This window comes from Rattus rattus, chromosome 6, assembly GCF_011064425.1.
Source record: "Rattus rattus isolate New Zealand chromosome 6, Rrattus_CSIRO_v1, whole genome shotgun sequence".
NCBI lineage: Eukaryota > Metazoa > Chordata > Mammalia > Rodentia > Muridae > Rattus > Rattus rattus.
In genome coordinates, this window is record NC_046159.1 from 100,298 (window position 1) to 115,141 (window position 14,844).

The window sequence follows — 14,844 nt, forward strand, 5'->3', positions numbered from 1 at the left end:
GCCTTGTGAGCAGCTTCTCTTCCGGGTAGACAATAGCTGGAACTTTCTCCCGTGTAGTCAGCCGCCAGCCCCCGGGGACCATGGAGGCCGCGCGACCGGCAGGGACATTCGTGGTGGTGGGAGGCGGCATCGCTGGCGTCACGTGTGCGGAGCAGGTTCGTCGGCGCGGGCTCCGTACGGGAGGGATTGCGGGCGGACCGCTTCGCGGGTCGCTCTTCCGGCCCCTCGCCACGCCCCCTCGGCTGCGCAGCTGGTTGGGATGCGCGTATTGCTCGCCGGAGCTTTTATGGACCGGGGAGTAGAAAATGCTTGATTAGCTAGGGATCCAAAGGCAAACCAGACTCCGGGCGGAACGGTGTGCAAAATGGGCAAGGAAGCCTTGGCATTTGGACAGAAAATTCTCCCACCTTTCAGATTTCCTTCACACATGAAATTTAGTTTCTTGATAGGGGCCACGTCATTAATAACTCTGATGTAACCTTGAACTCCAAAGATAAGATTTCATGTGCAGCAGGAGTTTGTGGCAAAGGACTACAGATGAGGAATTTCTAATTATGATAAACAAATGAATCAGATGTGTTTACTTGTGCGTATTACAAAAAGAACTATTTTGTTATGATCACCATCCACCGAAGTCACCAGAAACAGTCGAGTTTTTAAACTTGGGTAGGGTATCTTATGTTTACCCATCAAGTAAAGAGTTCATATTCCAAGTTTAGTGGTCAAAACAAGTCACATCATCACTCTGTTAACTTCATCGTAGGAGTTACTGGTAGGAGTACTTAAGGGGTAAATTAACTTCTCTAAAGACTTAACAGATAGAGAAGACAGGCAGACCACAGTGTAGCCTGCATGGAAGAAAAGCATAACTTGAATTGCAATCAGTGAAGCTGATAAGGGACAGAAGCAAGGAAGACTGACAGAGCTCAGACCACATAGGCTGTTACGACTTTGTGTTTAATGAAAGTCTGCAAATAGGTGGTTTTGAGCTGGGGAGTGAAGTGTTCAAATGAAAGCTTTACAAATGCGATTAGCTACAGTGTGTGTGGTGTATGCTAAGGACAAATGGTTGAAGCAGGCTGTATGAAGCAGGAAGCTAGCTCAGTTCTTAGGAGTATAAAGTTTTGAGGACTTGATCCAACAATGAAAATAGAAGGTAGATTTCAGAATATGGAAAGGAAACAAAGGCATAGTGTGATGATATGGTCAAATATAGGAAGTTCAAATAGGTGGAGTCAAAGGATTGTTGCATGTCCTAAGGGCATGTGGTCTGAGGATGCTGGGCTTCCCGGGCCATGGGGAACAACAGGCAGGGGAGTGGAATCCAAGATGAGCAAGTGATTCCCCTCCAAAGTGTGGGGCAAAGGTAGAAATAAGCAATTGCATGGTAAGTCTTTGCATTTGTTAAGTTATAAGCTAAGGCTAAAATGGCACTGCCTTCCCTGAATATCAGAGAGGGAGTGCGAAGGCTATGGAAAGAGTCTTGCTGAGATTTCTTTCTTTTTTAAGCAAGGCCCTTTATTTGTTTTATTTATATGAGTACACTGTAGCTGTCTTCAGACACACCAGAAGAGGGCATCAGATCCCATTACAGATGGTTGTGAACCACCATGTGGTTGCTGGGAATTGAACTCAGGACCTCTGGAAGAGCAGTCAAGTGCTCTTAACCACTGAGCCATCTCTCTAGCCTGAGATTCTGTTTCATATTAGAGCTTTGCTTTAATTTTGTTCTCAGTGAAGACAGGTAAAAACAGTTTGAAATGAATGGAAGCAGGCAGTTAGTAATCAGCTGTACAGCTTTAAACTGGCGTGCAGAGTAACCCGGCCAAAGGTCTGCTGTAGTGGATTTACGTGTTCAGGTCTTCGTTCACGTTTTACATGACCGCATTGCTCACCTTCTCACTGTAAGGGTTTGCCATTACCAGTGCTGTACCATTGTGGACAGCACTCAGAAAAACACATTTTTACATGCGAAACACTGAAGTTTTACTGCTTACACACTCATTCAATAATGCCTGATGTTCTTTCTCCTCTCTCTGTTTAAAATTCAGCTGGCTATTAATTTCCCTGCAGAAGACATTCTCCTGGTCACAGCCTCTCCTGTTATCAAAGCAGTTACAAACTTCAAACAGGTGAGAAACTGTGTAGCAATTAACTGTGTTTACAAAGACGAAACACATTGCCCTTTCACTGAGTTTATTATCTTGAGAAGTCTGAAGCTTTTCTTTCCATTAAAAGTCTCTATGTTCAATGTATATTAGACACAGTTACTTTTAACTGAACTAGAAAATTCTGAAGTTTAACTTTATCTCTTAATAAGGCAAATCTCACTGTGTGTATTCATTCATATAGGTCTCTAGGTACCTTGAAAATTTAAAAAAAAAAAATGTTAAAAACTCCTGAAAATGGGCATATTGCAAAGGCCGTCTGGTCAGATTTCCATAAAATGCTGGAAATGCAGCCAAGGTTAATCACAGGGTTCTGTGTTCCATCACACAAACTAGAGAGTTCGATCCTTCTGTAGGGTCTGAAGGATTGTGGTTGAAGATGTGGCAGCAGAGAAGGAAAGGGTTTGAGTAGACGAGCAATGCGCCCAGAAATCTCAGCTTGAAAGGGCAGAGGGAGTCCAAGGAGGTCGGGATATTTTTGTTTGTTTGTTTGTTTGTTTTTGTTTTGTTTTTTTTCTTGGTTTCTCTGTGTAGCCCTGGCTGTCCTGGAACTCACTCTGTAGACAGGCTGGCCTCAAACTCAGATTCACCTGCCTCTGCTCCCTAGGTGCCGGGATTAAAGGCGTGTGCCACCACCCCTGGCTGGATAGTGATGGTTTTAAAGCACAGGAAAGAGGGGTCTAAAGATGACTGTTATATGGCAAACAGTGGAGAAGCTAAAATATATTTAAGAAGATAGATCATCTGTTCAGTTAAACACTGGTTACGTTAGTTGTGTTAGCTTAAATTTCGAGACCAAACAACAACAAAAAAGGACAGGCGTGTCAAGACAGACAGTTGAGCTCATTCCACTGTATAATGCATGCGTTAATCCACTTTCTATCAAACCTGACAAAGTGCCAGAGAGTGTCAACCTCAGGGACGAAGGAGGAAAGGGGTCTGTCAGTCCATGGTTTGGTGGCTCTGTGTTCTCCAGCCTGAGAAGCTGGAGCATCACAGCCAATGTGTGGTAGAGCAGAGCTGCCCACCGTGCGTAGGCTGAGAAGCAGAGAGGAGAGGAGGCACTGAGTTTTGGTAATTCCTCTACAAAGAGCCTGCAAAGATTCCTGCTTTAGTTTCCACCTCCGAGAGACCACCATGCCTTTAACTCGTGGGTCTCTGGGAGACCTAAGAGATCACCCCACAACAGTGCCGTGGGCTAGCCTTGTTTGCAAGCATGAAACAGTACTGTATCAGACAAAGGAATAGCTCCTTAAAATGTGCATTTAAAAGTCTGTTTACTTTCATAAAGGTTTCTAAAGTACTGGAAGAATTTGATGTTGAAGAACAGCCAAGCACCATGCTGGAAAATCGCTTTCCCAACATTAAGGTCATAGAATCTGGAGTAAAGCAGCTGAAGAGTGACAAGCACGTGAGAATTTTTTTTTTTTTTTTTTTTTTTTTTTTTGTTAAATGAGGTTTGCAGTGTTAACCCCAGGGTTTTCCTTCTTTTCTTCTAAGCATACTTCTGTTGCCACCATTACCTAAGCCCCTAACTGTACAGGCTAGAGGCGTCAGTCGACATTGTTAGAAACTGTATAGGCTAGAAGCATTGTTGGAAAGAGCTCTGGGCTTCAGTTTACACGCCTCAGATGCTGATGCTGTTTATAGAAAACCTGTGATCCTAGGTCCACAAGGTCCAACAGACTGCATTATAATAGTGTACACAAGGCACAGTCACGAAATCACCATGAAGCTCGGAGGGAGGGCTGGGATGCGGTAAGACTTCACAGAGGGAATGACAGGCTCGAGCTGGGCCTTTAAAGATGGTGACTTAAGAGTTCTGCAAGTAGAAAAGGACATTCTAAGGACTGTAGACCCCACAGAAGGAAATGGGAAAGATGGATGGTGAGTCAGAGGGATTATCAGATCGTGGAAAGGGAGGCTGGTGAGGAAGTAAATAAGATTGAGTGATACCAGTTTATTCCATAGCCATTTGACATCACAGAAGTGTGGGCAGTAGTTTAAGTGAGACACATCTACCATTAATTTGAGGATAAACTGAGGGGGACAAGTTGCTCTTGGCCAAGCTCAGATTACAACCCACTTGCAGTTGCCTGGTTGGCAGGGACAGTATCATTGGGAAAGGCTCTAGGTTTGAGCCAGCTTATCAACTCCTCCAGACGTTGTTCCTCCTCACCCATGAGAACAGGTAAGAGTCTCAGGGATGCTGTATCTACATGTGAGCTTTCGGAAGGATGGAAAAGGGTGTTTATAGTTGTTCCTGTAAGCAGCTCTTAAGTTATGAGTAAAATACGATTCACTAAGAACAAAGGAAATGCGACCTGTTCCATGAAAGGCAAAACATTTGAGCTCCAAATCACGGTGAGTATTCCTTGTCATGGAGACAGAGTCTAGATGATAGCTTGGTTATTTTTACAAGTGGAAGTGAGCTCTTAAAGGGATAGGGACACTTACAAATCAGAATGTCTCCCATCGATATGCAAAAGCATCCCGTGTGATTCCAGTCTCTGTCTCTCGTATGTCTCCTGTTAGTTTATAGGAATTCGGGCTTTTGTTCCCGTGTAGCTCAGGCCGCCCTTGAACTCCTGATTCTCTTGCCTTGTCTCTCGGTCCTGAGACAATAGATGTGTCACCACTATGCCAGCTTATCACAGCTACTTCCAAAAAGTTAGCAATAGCTGATTAAAAGGCATAGTTTTGCATTTTAACCCACCTAAATGTGAATTAGTTAAAAGCTTTGGTCAGTGACTCTGCCTTCTGTTTGCCATTCAGATTCTGTAGGAAGACTGGTATGGATTTTCTGTATGAGCTGCACTGTGTTGGATTATGGGGTCACTCATTTGTGAACAGTACTGTGGGTAATAAAAGCCTCCATGGGGAGTGAGCGCTGTGACTGCCGGAGTTTACAGATCACACACTTGACACAGATGTGAACCCTGTCACTGTCCACATTCTCATAGTGGCAAGTACTTTCAGTCGTTTGCCTCTAAAAGGTACGGCTATATGCTGGTTTTTCATCCCACGTTAAGGGACTCCCTAATGTTGACATAACTTTAAAGCATGGTGAGTTAGTTTTTGAGGTTAGCATGTTTTTTACTTGAATTAAAACATAACACTCCATGGTCAGGCCCAGTACACAGCTGTAATGCAAGCACTTTGAGGAAAATCAGGACAGTCATCCTCAGACACACAAGAAATTAGAGGCCAGCATTGGCTGGATGAGACCCTGTCTCAAAAAAGCACAGCAAAAGCATTTTCTTAAGTGTACACATTTTTTAAAAAGTTGCACACATGTAAAATCCTCACTATTAAAGCTAGGAAATACTGCTAAATCTATCGTTACTTGTACTTAATAATAAAAATATTATTTTAAGACAATATTTTATTTTTAAAAAGACAAATTATAACTTCAATATGCACTGATCGCTTGAACCCAGTACAAATATAAAGATTATTAAGGTTTAATACAATTAGAATCACAGTTTTCAGAGGTGGGAGGAAGAAGATCATTTTAATTTGAGGTCAGCATGATCCTGAGATTCCCTTCATGCAGCAAGACTCTGTTTCAGAGGAGGAAGCCTAGTCTCCCTCTGAGTATTCTCTACATAAGTTATGGCCCATGCTTATCGCCCCCTCCATTAGCTGTAATCACTCTGAGCGTGGAGCGCCCCCAAGAGGCAGCCTCCAGTAGACCATGGTTTGCTTTTGTGTAAACCTTTTCCTCCTGCTTTTCTTGCCCTGTGTTTACAGTGCATCTTCACAGAAGATGGCCGTGAGTATGTGTATAAGAAACTCTGCCTGTGTGCTGGAGCTAAGCCAAAGTTAATCTGCGAGGGAAATCCCTATGTACTGGGGATCCGTGATACAGACAGTGCTCAGGTAATGTCTTAAGGTTGGGTCTGTGAAAGGGAAAGTGAGGTCTCCTTGGGAATCGAATACTTCACTGACTGTTAACTCCTACAGTGTCATAAAGAGGGCAGTTCTGACCTGTCATTATTCAGAGGCCTGCCAGGTTCACTTTGCTAATGATTACTAGTTTCAGCCTAAGCTAATGCCCTGTTCTCTGGGCTGTGAGGCTCAGAGAAACACAGACAGTGCTTGGCATTGTCCTTCATGTTAGCACATGCTCATCACTCTGTATTGAGATTGTGAGATTTGCAACTAAACTGTGTAACAACCATTTTTCCAGGTAAATCATACTTAGATTTACCAGTAATTCCCCAGTAAGAAATACATTAATAATATCTGCAAGGTCTTTTTGGATGGAATCCTAGGACTTGCTTGGCTTGTTTCTCTGCCCTATAAAAAGTGCAGACTCTTCCGGAGGACTGCACTCCTTCCAGGCAGCATGGCAGCCTTCACTTTAAATTCTGTCAGGGTTTTTCACCCCTTGTTCCCAAAGCTTTCTGGCTTCATCCCCACTCCCGACAAGGACGTGATTATTTTCATTTATATGATCCATATTCTTAACAGTAGCTAACGATTTTTTCCGGGCTCCTGTTGCCTTAGTTCCTTGAGAACTTAGAGGAAACTTCAGCAGAGCCAAGCAGCTTCTTATGAAGTCAGGCTCTCAGTAATAGTACATTTGTGACTGCTTCCGCTTAGCCTTCTAGTCCATGAGCTCCCTGACGCCCCTGGATATTGTGTGACTCCCAGGAGACCTTGTTACAAAGACAGCTGCGTGGGTGGAGGAAAGGCATGTAATATTAACTGGAGTGCATGTGGGTGGTGTGCACTGGGGGGTCTGTGTTAATGTTTCTTTGAACATTGCAGAGAAGATGGGTCAATCTAGACAGTAGTACCTGTGTCACAGGTTGGGAGGAGGATGAGAAAAGGATGGTCTCCCTCTGCTAGGGTAACTACCGAGGGCTCCCTGTGTATAGTTACTGTAAGGCAGTGCTTCCCAGCCTCCCTCTGTGGCTGTGGCCCGTGCTGTGGGGACCCTAACCATCACACCGTTTCACTTCAGAATTGGAATCTGATGAATCAATAACATAAATATCTGATATGCGATCTCTGTGAAAGGGTCAACTGACCCACAGGTTGAGAACCAGGGTTCTGAGGTAAATAAATACTCAGTGTGTCCTGTGTGCCTCGCATCTCTGTGCCCCTGCTTAAGGCCTGTGAGAACTGGGAGTCAGTTTTAGTCCATGATGTAAGATTTATAGGAACTTAATGGCAGAGGGGAGCAATGAAATCTTTGTTCTGATGTCATTCTAAAGCAGGGAACACCTGTACCTGTAAAAGTGCCAGAAAGGGGGCCTTAGGCTACTCGGAGCTCGGGTCGGGGGTGGGGGGGGGAGGTAGCATGAGGAAAGGTGGTGCAAGAGGCACGAACTGTCCTAAAATGGTAACATTTCCCCAGTTAGTGTTAGACTTTTGCTGTCCCTGCTACTCTTTAAGTTTTGTGGCCTTCGTGTCCCATCATGCTTACATAAACACAGGAAGACATGGTGCCTGTGTTCCTTTTAGTGTGCACCACAGGGCACAGGAGATTAAGTAGCCCCCAGTAATCTTGTCAGTAGCAGCTAAACCAACACTCCTAGTCCATGTGCCCTGCTTCTCAGTCCCCAGAACTGCAGGAATTGAGGGACTCCGGGGAAGCCTGTAACCAAGGCCTGCCTGCCAAAAGTAAAGGACTCAGTCATAACTGGGTGTGTGGTCATGTAGACAGTGTCTTGCTGTGGTTCACAGAGCCTTAAAATGTGACAGAAAGGCAAGGGAACTCTAGAAAGGTGCTGCTGTCACAACCACAAGTGACATCCTAGGCACAAGGTGAGGCCATTATGGTAATTGGGAACGAGGGCCCTGGCACAGGGGAGTAAGTTTTATTTTGTTGTCCCTTAAAATACTCATGATTCACATATTATCAATGATGCTTCTACACTGTCAAATGCTACCTCATTGTTTCTTCCTGACACAGGAATTTCAGAAACAGCTTACAAAAGCCAGGAGAATAATGATTGTCGGGAATGGTGGCATTGCTCTGGAGCTGGCGTAAGTATGTCTCTAACACTGAAGGATCCTCTTAGATTGTAGGACTATTGGCAGAAGAGAAAGCACATCTCAAAAAACATGCATGTTCCACCCTATATTCAAAGAGAAAGCACACTTTACTTTAGCTCTTGTAGGACTCCAACTTGCAGAAATGTCCCCCAAACACACATGGTCTAGAATGTGTTTGACCTGGGCAGGCTTGACTCACAAAGTGAACACTGTTTAATGATGGCCACGTGTACCTTTAGCAATCGTTTGCTCAGTGTTTCGACATTACCTGTCTGGCTGCCAGAGCCCAGTTTGTCGCTGGTTAGGATGTGAGTTCTTACATCTTAATTCGTGCTTTGAAGAAATGAGAACACCTTCATACAAAATATTTTCATCTTAAGAAATTTCGAGTTTAGTGAATATTGAGAATTTAAAAGCAGGTGATAGTTTTTGACAACTGCATGAAGATGTTAGCCTGTAAATCTCCTTCCAGCTTTCTCACATGAACATCTAGAAAAGCCACAAAGCAGTGTTTTCAGTTCTGTTAGGCCATGCTCATCCATCTACCATTACAGCTTCCTTTGCATCCAAGTAAAGTGCTGGTGACCCCTCAAATCCCCAAAGCCTGCTTCATTCTACTTTAACTCTTACTGTCCTTCAGTGACCCACACCCCTATCCAGTCCGTGTCTGCTGCACAGAGCAGTTGTTACTTGGAGGATTTCTCCCTGACTTTTTCCTACAGGAAACTGTACCATTCCTCCTAGGTATGAAGTCGAAGGCTGTGAAGTGATTTGGGCCATAAAGGATAAAGCCATTGGAAATACATTCTTTGATGCAGGCGCAGCAGAGTTTTTGACTTCCAGGCTCCTGTCTGAAAAATCGGAGGCTAAACTTGCACACAAAAGAACGATCTACACAGTCGAAGGCAAGTGCTCACCTCGTTCATTCGCAGGTGAAAAACTGCATTTATTTTAAACCGCAAGGAAAGTCAGTAAAAAGTATTCCAGAGACAGGAATAAATTTCAGATTAGAAAATACATAGGGACTGAAGAGATGGTCGGTGTAAGTACTGACCTTTCACTCCTACTGCTCTTTGACGACCCACAGTTGATTCCCGGCACCCACAGAGAAGTCCACCACATCTGTAACTCTAGTTCCAAGGGACCCAGCAGCCTGGCCTGGTCTCTGAGGGAACTGGAGCACAAGTTGGGACAGACACAGACGCACAAGCGGGCAACACCCGGTCACATTTTTAAAGTGTAAGAGAGCATGGGGGCATGTTGTTAGTCACAGTACAGAAGTGGCGGCTCTCAGTCCTAGGCTGGCCAGGACTACAGAGTAAAACCCAGTCTCGAAAGGAAAAATAAAATAAAGTCTGAACAACTCTTTTTTTAAGTTAATTAAAAATAGAAAATATACACTTACTGTAAATGGGAATTTTAAATAATTGATCAGCCCATTTGCAAAACAGTTCCTACTTCTGAGCAGTGCCCACGACTATTCCTAGAAAATCCACTGAGAACAACACTCACTAGTTTAATTTAATACTCTTCCAACAAGTTTTTGACTTATAAAATTCAAAGTGAATGTTCTAAAGTTTGAAGACAATACCAATTGACAGAATTCAAAATCTAATAGCTAATTTCCATCCTATTTAAATTAGCAAGCCTGTAACACTGGGTGCTCACAGACGACGGGGTGCAAGGCCACCTGTGACCTTGCCACAGCACTCAGTGAAGAAAGCTGCTTAGAGTGACAGGGCCACCATGCTGCCTGCCTGCGTGTGAGAATCAGGACACTGCACAAAGGCTTCGAGAGTCTTTGCCAGCAGTTTTAAAATCTGTATTCATTTCTTAGAAGCAAAAAAAGAAACCAGTACCAAATCTAAAGCCGATTATGTGGGCAGTGCCCTTGGACCAGACTGGCATGGAGGCTTGGCTTTGAAAGGAACAGAGGAGGTATGTTTCTGTGTCACTTGACTTAAGGTATACCATGCAGGGAAGGTCTTCAAAGCCACTGTCCCAGTTGGCCACCCAAAATAGCAAATATGAAATTTGTCTAAGCTGTTCAGCCTTCTTTTTACTGCAGAGCTGGACACACCTACATACAGACTACATGGCTAACCACAGTTCTTGGTCTTCTGCTAAAGGTCACGTAGGTGCTCACGCTGATCTGAGCAAAGGCTATTAGGTGGAGTCAAACATGTACTTCCTGTTTCACTTGAACAAGCAGATGGCTTGCTATCACTTATCTTAACACAAAAAGCTGTCATTCAGTATTTCAGGAATGTAAATATATCTGCATTGATTTTGAGACTTTCAGGTTTAAGTGGGTGGACAGGAGCTGGCTAAGGGGTATCTAGTTGGGGACAGAAATGACATGCAGTGGCTCCTCCTGGATCTGCGGGTCTCCTAAGATTGCACTTTACCATTACTGGAATTGTTAAGAGTCCTTCAGTGAGGAGGCTGATACAGACTGAAGCCCTGTGGAGCGTCTCCAGGTTCCCCGCTTCCACTCACCATGTCCTGCTTGGCCTTCCAGTGCTGGGTGGCTCCTGCTCACTCCTGTTCCCCTCGGACTCTGGGAGGCTTGCTCGGAAGTGTCAGTACTGCATTTGTCAGTGTAAACGTCATGGCACTGTCTGAATCATGCTGACCAGTATTTATTTTGCTTCCAGTTTTCTCACAGTATTCACATCGAAACCAAATGTGAAGTAAAGAAAATCTACCTTCAAGAGGAGTTTAAGATTATGAAGAAAAAATCCTTGGCTTTTCCAAAGGATCACCATAAGTCAGTTACAGTTGATAAAGGTAAAGGAAAAATTACTTAATCTTGGTATATTTTTTTTTTCTTTTTTCTTTTTTTCGGAGCTGGGGACCAAACCCAGGGCCTTGCGTTTGCTAGGCAAGCGCTCTACCACTGAGCTAAATCCCCAACCCCAATCTTGGTATATTTTAAACTGCACATTTTCATATAAAATTTGGTTTAAAAAAAAATCAGTAACTACAGGCCCTCAATTCACTACTTATTGGGTATGTTTCCTAATAAATTCCATGTTGTGTAACTTTGTTTTATTTGGGTTGATGGTATTTGGACCATCATAACCCAACCTAGTCAGTCAGTATTTTGCAGATCAAAACAAAATAGCTTTCCTAAGTAAAATGCCTTCTATATTAAATTTAAAAGTCTGTGTTTGGGACGCATTCTGCAGTGGTAGTGAGGAGAGGATCCCACACAGCCCTGTGAGTAACCAACACTGCTGTGGCAGCCATGTTCTGGAATCTTGCAGTGCTCTGTAGGAAACGGATGGCAGAGTCCAGAGACTGAACAGTGAGGAGAAGCATCAGAAGGAAAGGTGGGGGCTGGAGAGGGGGCTCAGCACTAGAGACTGCTCTTCCTTGTTGATGTAAAAATATTAAAATAAGAGAGTATGGTTGTCTTTTACCCCGCTGGGTCTACACCTCGGTGCCCCAGGTATCTGCCAGATATCTTGGTGGAAACAGCCCAGCCGCACCCTTTCCTACACTCAAACCCTCACATAAAAGAACACACAACACAATAATCTTAGATCCAATTGGTAAGATATAATTGCCCACTTAAACATACAAAGTCCGGTACCATCCATCCCTTAGGAGCATTGATAACAGCCTGTAAATACACAGAGCAGAATCTTAACATCACCGGCCATCTTGTCCTGCCACGGCTTCTCTCCTTCCTCTCTCTTTCTCTCTCCTCGTCTCCTCCTCTTCCTTCAAACTTCTCTCCCGCCCACCTTCCTTCCCCTCCAATGACAGGCCTCGTTCTATCCTGTTCCTGCCCCTCACCTGTACTTTACAGATTCAATGGGGAGAAGGTTCTGGTGAAGTCACCTGATTCCTGAGTAAGTGACTAAGGCAGCTGTCCTTGGGGCAGTGGAATTAGCATCAAAATACAGGTAACTCCAGGGCAAACCACAACACTTCCTGAATTCAACTTCCAGCAGCCACAAGGTGGCTCACAACCATCTGTAATGGAATCTGATGCTCTCATCTGGTGTGTCTGAAGGGACTGTGTATTCACATACATAAAATGAATCTTTAAAAAAAAAAAAAAAAAGGAAGAAAGAGTAGGATTAAGAGCTCAGTGACAAGAAGTGCTAATCAGATTGCTTCACAAGTATGTTAGAAAGTGGTCATTTCTATGCCCACATCCAAAGGACGGTGCTTTGTCTCCTTTAGAGGATCGTGCTTGAAGCTGCCAAGCACAAGACTTTGTCATTGTACTCAGCTGTCCAAGCCAGAGGAAAATAAAGCGGCCTTCTGGAGCCGTCTGCCTTTTCTCTGTCATTCACATGATATTGTGGATTAACTGCTAGAGATGACACTTGAGCATCTTTTTCTTTTCTTTAAAGAAATGTGGCCTGTGTATGTGGAACTGACGAATGGCAGCATATACGGCTGTGATTTCCTTGTCAGCGCTACAGGAGTCACCCCAAATGTGCAGCCGTTTCTCCATGGAAACGATGTAAGGTGAATTCTATCCACTCACCTGTCTTACAGTCCTGATCTTTACAGTGTCTAGGTTTTAAACAGCCATCATTGTAGTAGTAACTGTAACTGAATTTGGCAGCAACACCCCACTCAGTGTTCTCTTCTACTTCGCATCCTTAAGCAGTTAACATCCAGCTTAAGATCATCTAGAGCCAGTGTCCAGTTTATCAAGGGGTTGGTGACAGACTGACCTGTGTGAGTTCTCAAGAGTAAATCTTACAGATGGTTCTATAAGCATTTTAGCTTTTGAAGTCTTAATGTTCTTTTGATTAGGGTTGGGGTAAACATTAACTATTGAATATTTTTAATGTTGAAATTCTGGGACATTGGGATCTGTTGTGTAGGAACTGAATCCCTAGACAGTCCGGCCAGGTCTGTGTACTCCGTAGCTCCTTTTACCTTTTTGATTAGAGATTGGCGTTTGTTAGTGCGTGCAGGCCTGCCCTGCTCATTAGAATGAAAAGTCGCTGTCTGGTTCTGTCATCCTTATGCTAATGGAAAACTGTTTAGTTTGACCTAGGAGAAGATGGCGGCCTGAGAGTAGATGAGCAGATGTGCACGTCACTTCCTGATATCTATGCTGCTGGAGACATCTGTACTGCATGCTGGCCGCCAAGCCCAGTCTGGCAGCAGGTGAGCCTGCATGTAGAACCACGTGTCTGTCAGTCTAGGTCAGCTACTGAGGAGTCCAGTTGTCTGCTCCAGCTTTTCTACTTTAAATCCAAAGCCACTGGAGCAGATTTCTGATGAATAAGGAGATTCCCACGTTAAAGTCACTTAGTGTTACAGTAAACTGAAATGGTTTTAATTTATAAAGTTGTAGGCATTAACCGTTCTCTTCTGCTTAACCTGTCCACAGCAATTATATCATTGTCATAATTTGATACAGGGGGGAAAGTAGCTCAAAATAAGGGTACCCCTTATTCTGAATCTCCTGGTTTCACATCCTAACCCACAGTGCAGACTCAATGAACTCAGTTAGGTGTGTCCAACCCATGGCCCAAAGGCTTGTACCCAGGATAGCTATGAATGTAGCCAGACATGAAGTTTTGAACTTAGTTAAATATTATGAAGTGTTTGTGATCCCTTCAAATCCTCGTCACTCAGCTCTCCTTTATGACCTCTGGAGACAGCGTCGGGCTGCAGTGTCAGAGGTCAGAGAGGCCTGCCAGGTAGTTCCAGTGCTGTGGCTTTGCAGGCTCTTCTGATGCCATCTGGCTGTGCTGTGCTCTGCTGCTCTATAGCAGACTCTGTGTCATCAAACCCTACAGAGACTGAGTACAAGCAGACACTCTCTTCTGGACATGCCCAGAGCTCAGGCTGCAGCTGTGATCTGTACAGGAGGTCAGCATTAGGTACACATCCCACACAGGGGTACACAGATAGAGGGAACCGATCGCTTATAGCCAGCCTGTCCTCCCAGTAGCCGTGGGGCAGAGTTAGTGTTTATTTCAGGTGAAAAAGCTGAAGCTGAGACAAGTTAAATACGTAAACGCTTTATTAGTACTCTCCTGTCACTCCCAATAGTACTATTTCTGTCTTGTATCAGGAGAGTAAAAAAAAAACAAAAAAAAAACAAAACATGAAAACCTCTGCAAAATGTAATGAAAACATAATAAAGGAGAGACAAGCACTGTCATAAAGAGGTTGAGGCCTTGTGAGAATCGGGGCCTGAAGTCCACCTGTGTCTGTCTGACCAGAGTCCGCTCAGAGGCTTCACTGTCACTAAGAAGCAAAGGCCTGGGTATACGACAGACTTTGGAGTAAAGACTGATGACATTTTGTCCCACTTCATAACACCTAAAATCCTCATTCTATTAGTGAAATATTCAGATATACAGTTGGGTTATTATCCCTTCGTGTTTGATGCTAAAATCAGCGAATGCCATCTTGATTGGTGTCCACTTGTGACCACTAAAGATGACACTAGCTAGAACAAACCCCAGACTCCCTGGAAGTACACCTAAGGGAATTCATAAGATGGAAACTTTAGTGCAGAGGAAGTAGTTAAAGTGGGTATAAAAGCTCTTGCCACACAAGTATGAAGACCAGAGATTTGAGTTCCTTGAATCCGTGAAAAAGCTGGACTCAGCACAAGCTACTATAACCCAGTTCTCCTGCTGTGAGGTGGGAGTCCCTAGGGAGTCAGGAGGCCAGC

At 44.1% G+C, this 14,844-nt stretch overlaps 1 protein-coding gene across 1 annotated transcript in view; it reads left to right on the plus strand.

Moving 5' to 3' along the window:
- Window positions 1-14,844, plus strand: part of Pyroxd1 (pyridine nucleotide-disulphide oxidoreductase domain 1) — a 16,330-nt gene continuing 1,486 nt past the window's right edge. Inside the window, exons 1-10 of the mRNA XM_032905363.1 lie at window positions 1-155; window positions 2,052-2,132; window positions 3,460-3,579; window positions 5,922-6,050; window positions 8,095-8,168; window positions 8,922-9,082; window positions 10,015-10,115; window positions 10,835-10,967; window positions 12,548-12,660; window positions 13,197-13,319. Coding sequence (XP_032761254.1) covers window positions 81-155; window positions 2,052-2,132; window positions 3,460-3,579; window positions 5,922-6,050; window positions 8,095-8,168; window positions 8,922-9,082; window positions 10,015-10,115; window positions 10,835-10,967; window positions 12,548-12,660; window positions 13,197-13,319 — 1,110 coding nt within the window. The 5' untranslated portion in view covers window positions 1-80. The remainder of the gene's footprint in view (window positions 156-2,051; window positions 2,133-3,459; window positions 3,580-5,921; window positions 6,051-8,094; window positions 8,169-8,921; window positions 9,083-10,014; window positions 10,116-10,834; window positions 10,968-12,547; window positions 12,661-13,196; window positions 13,320-14,844) is intronic.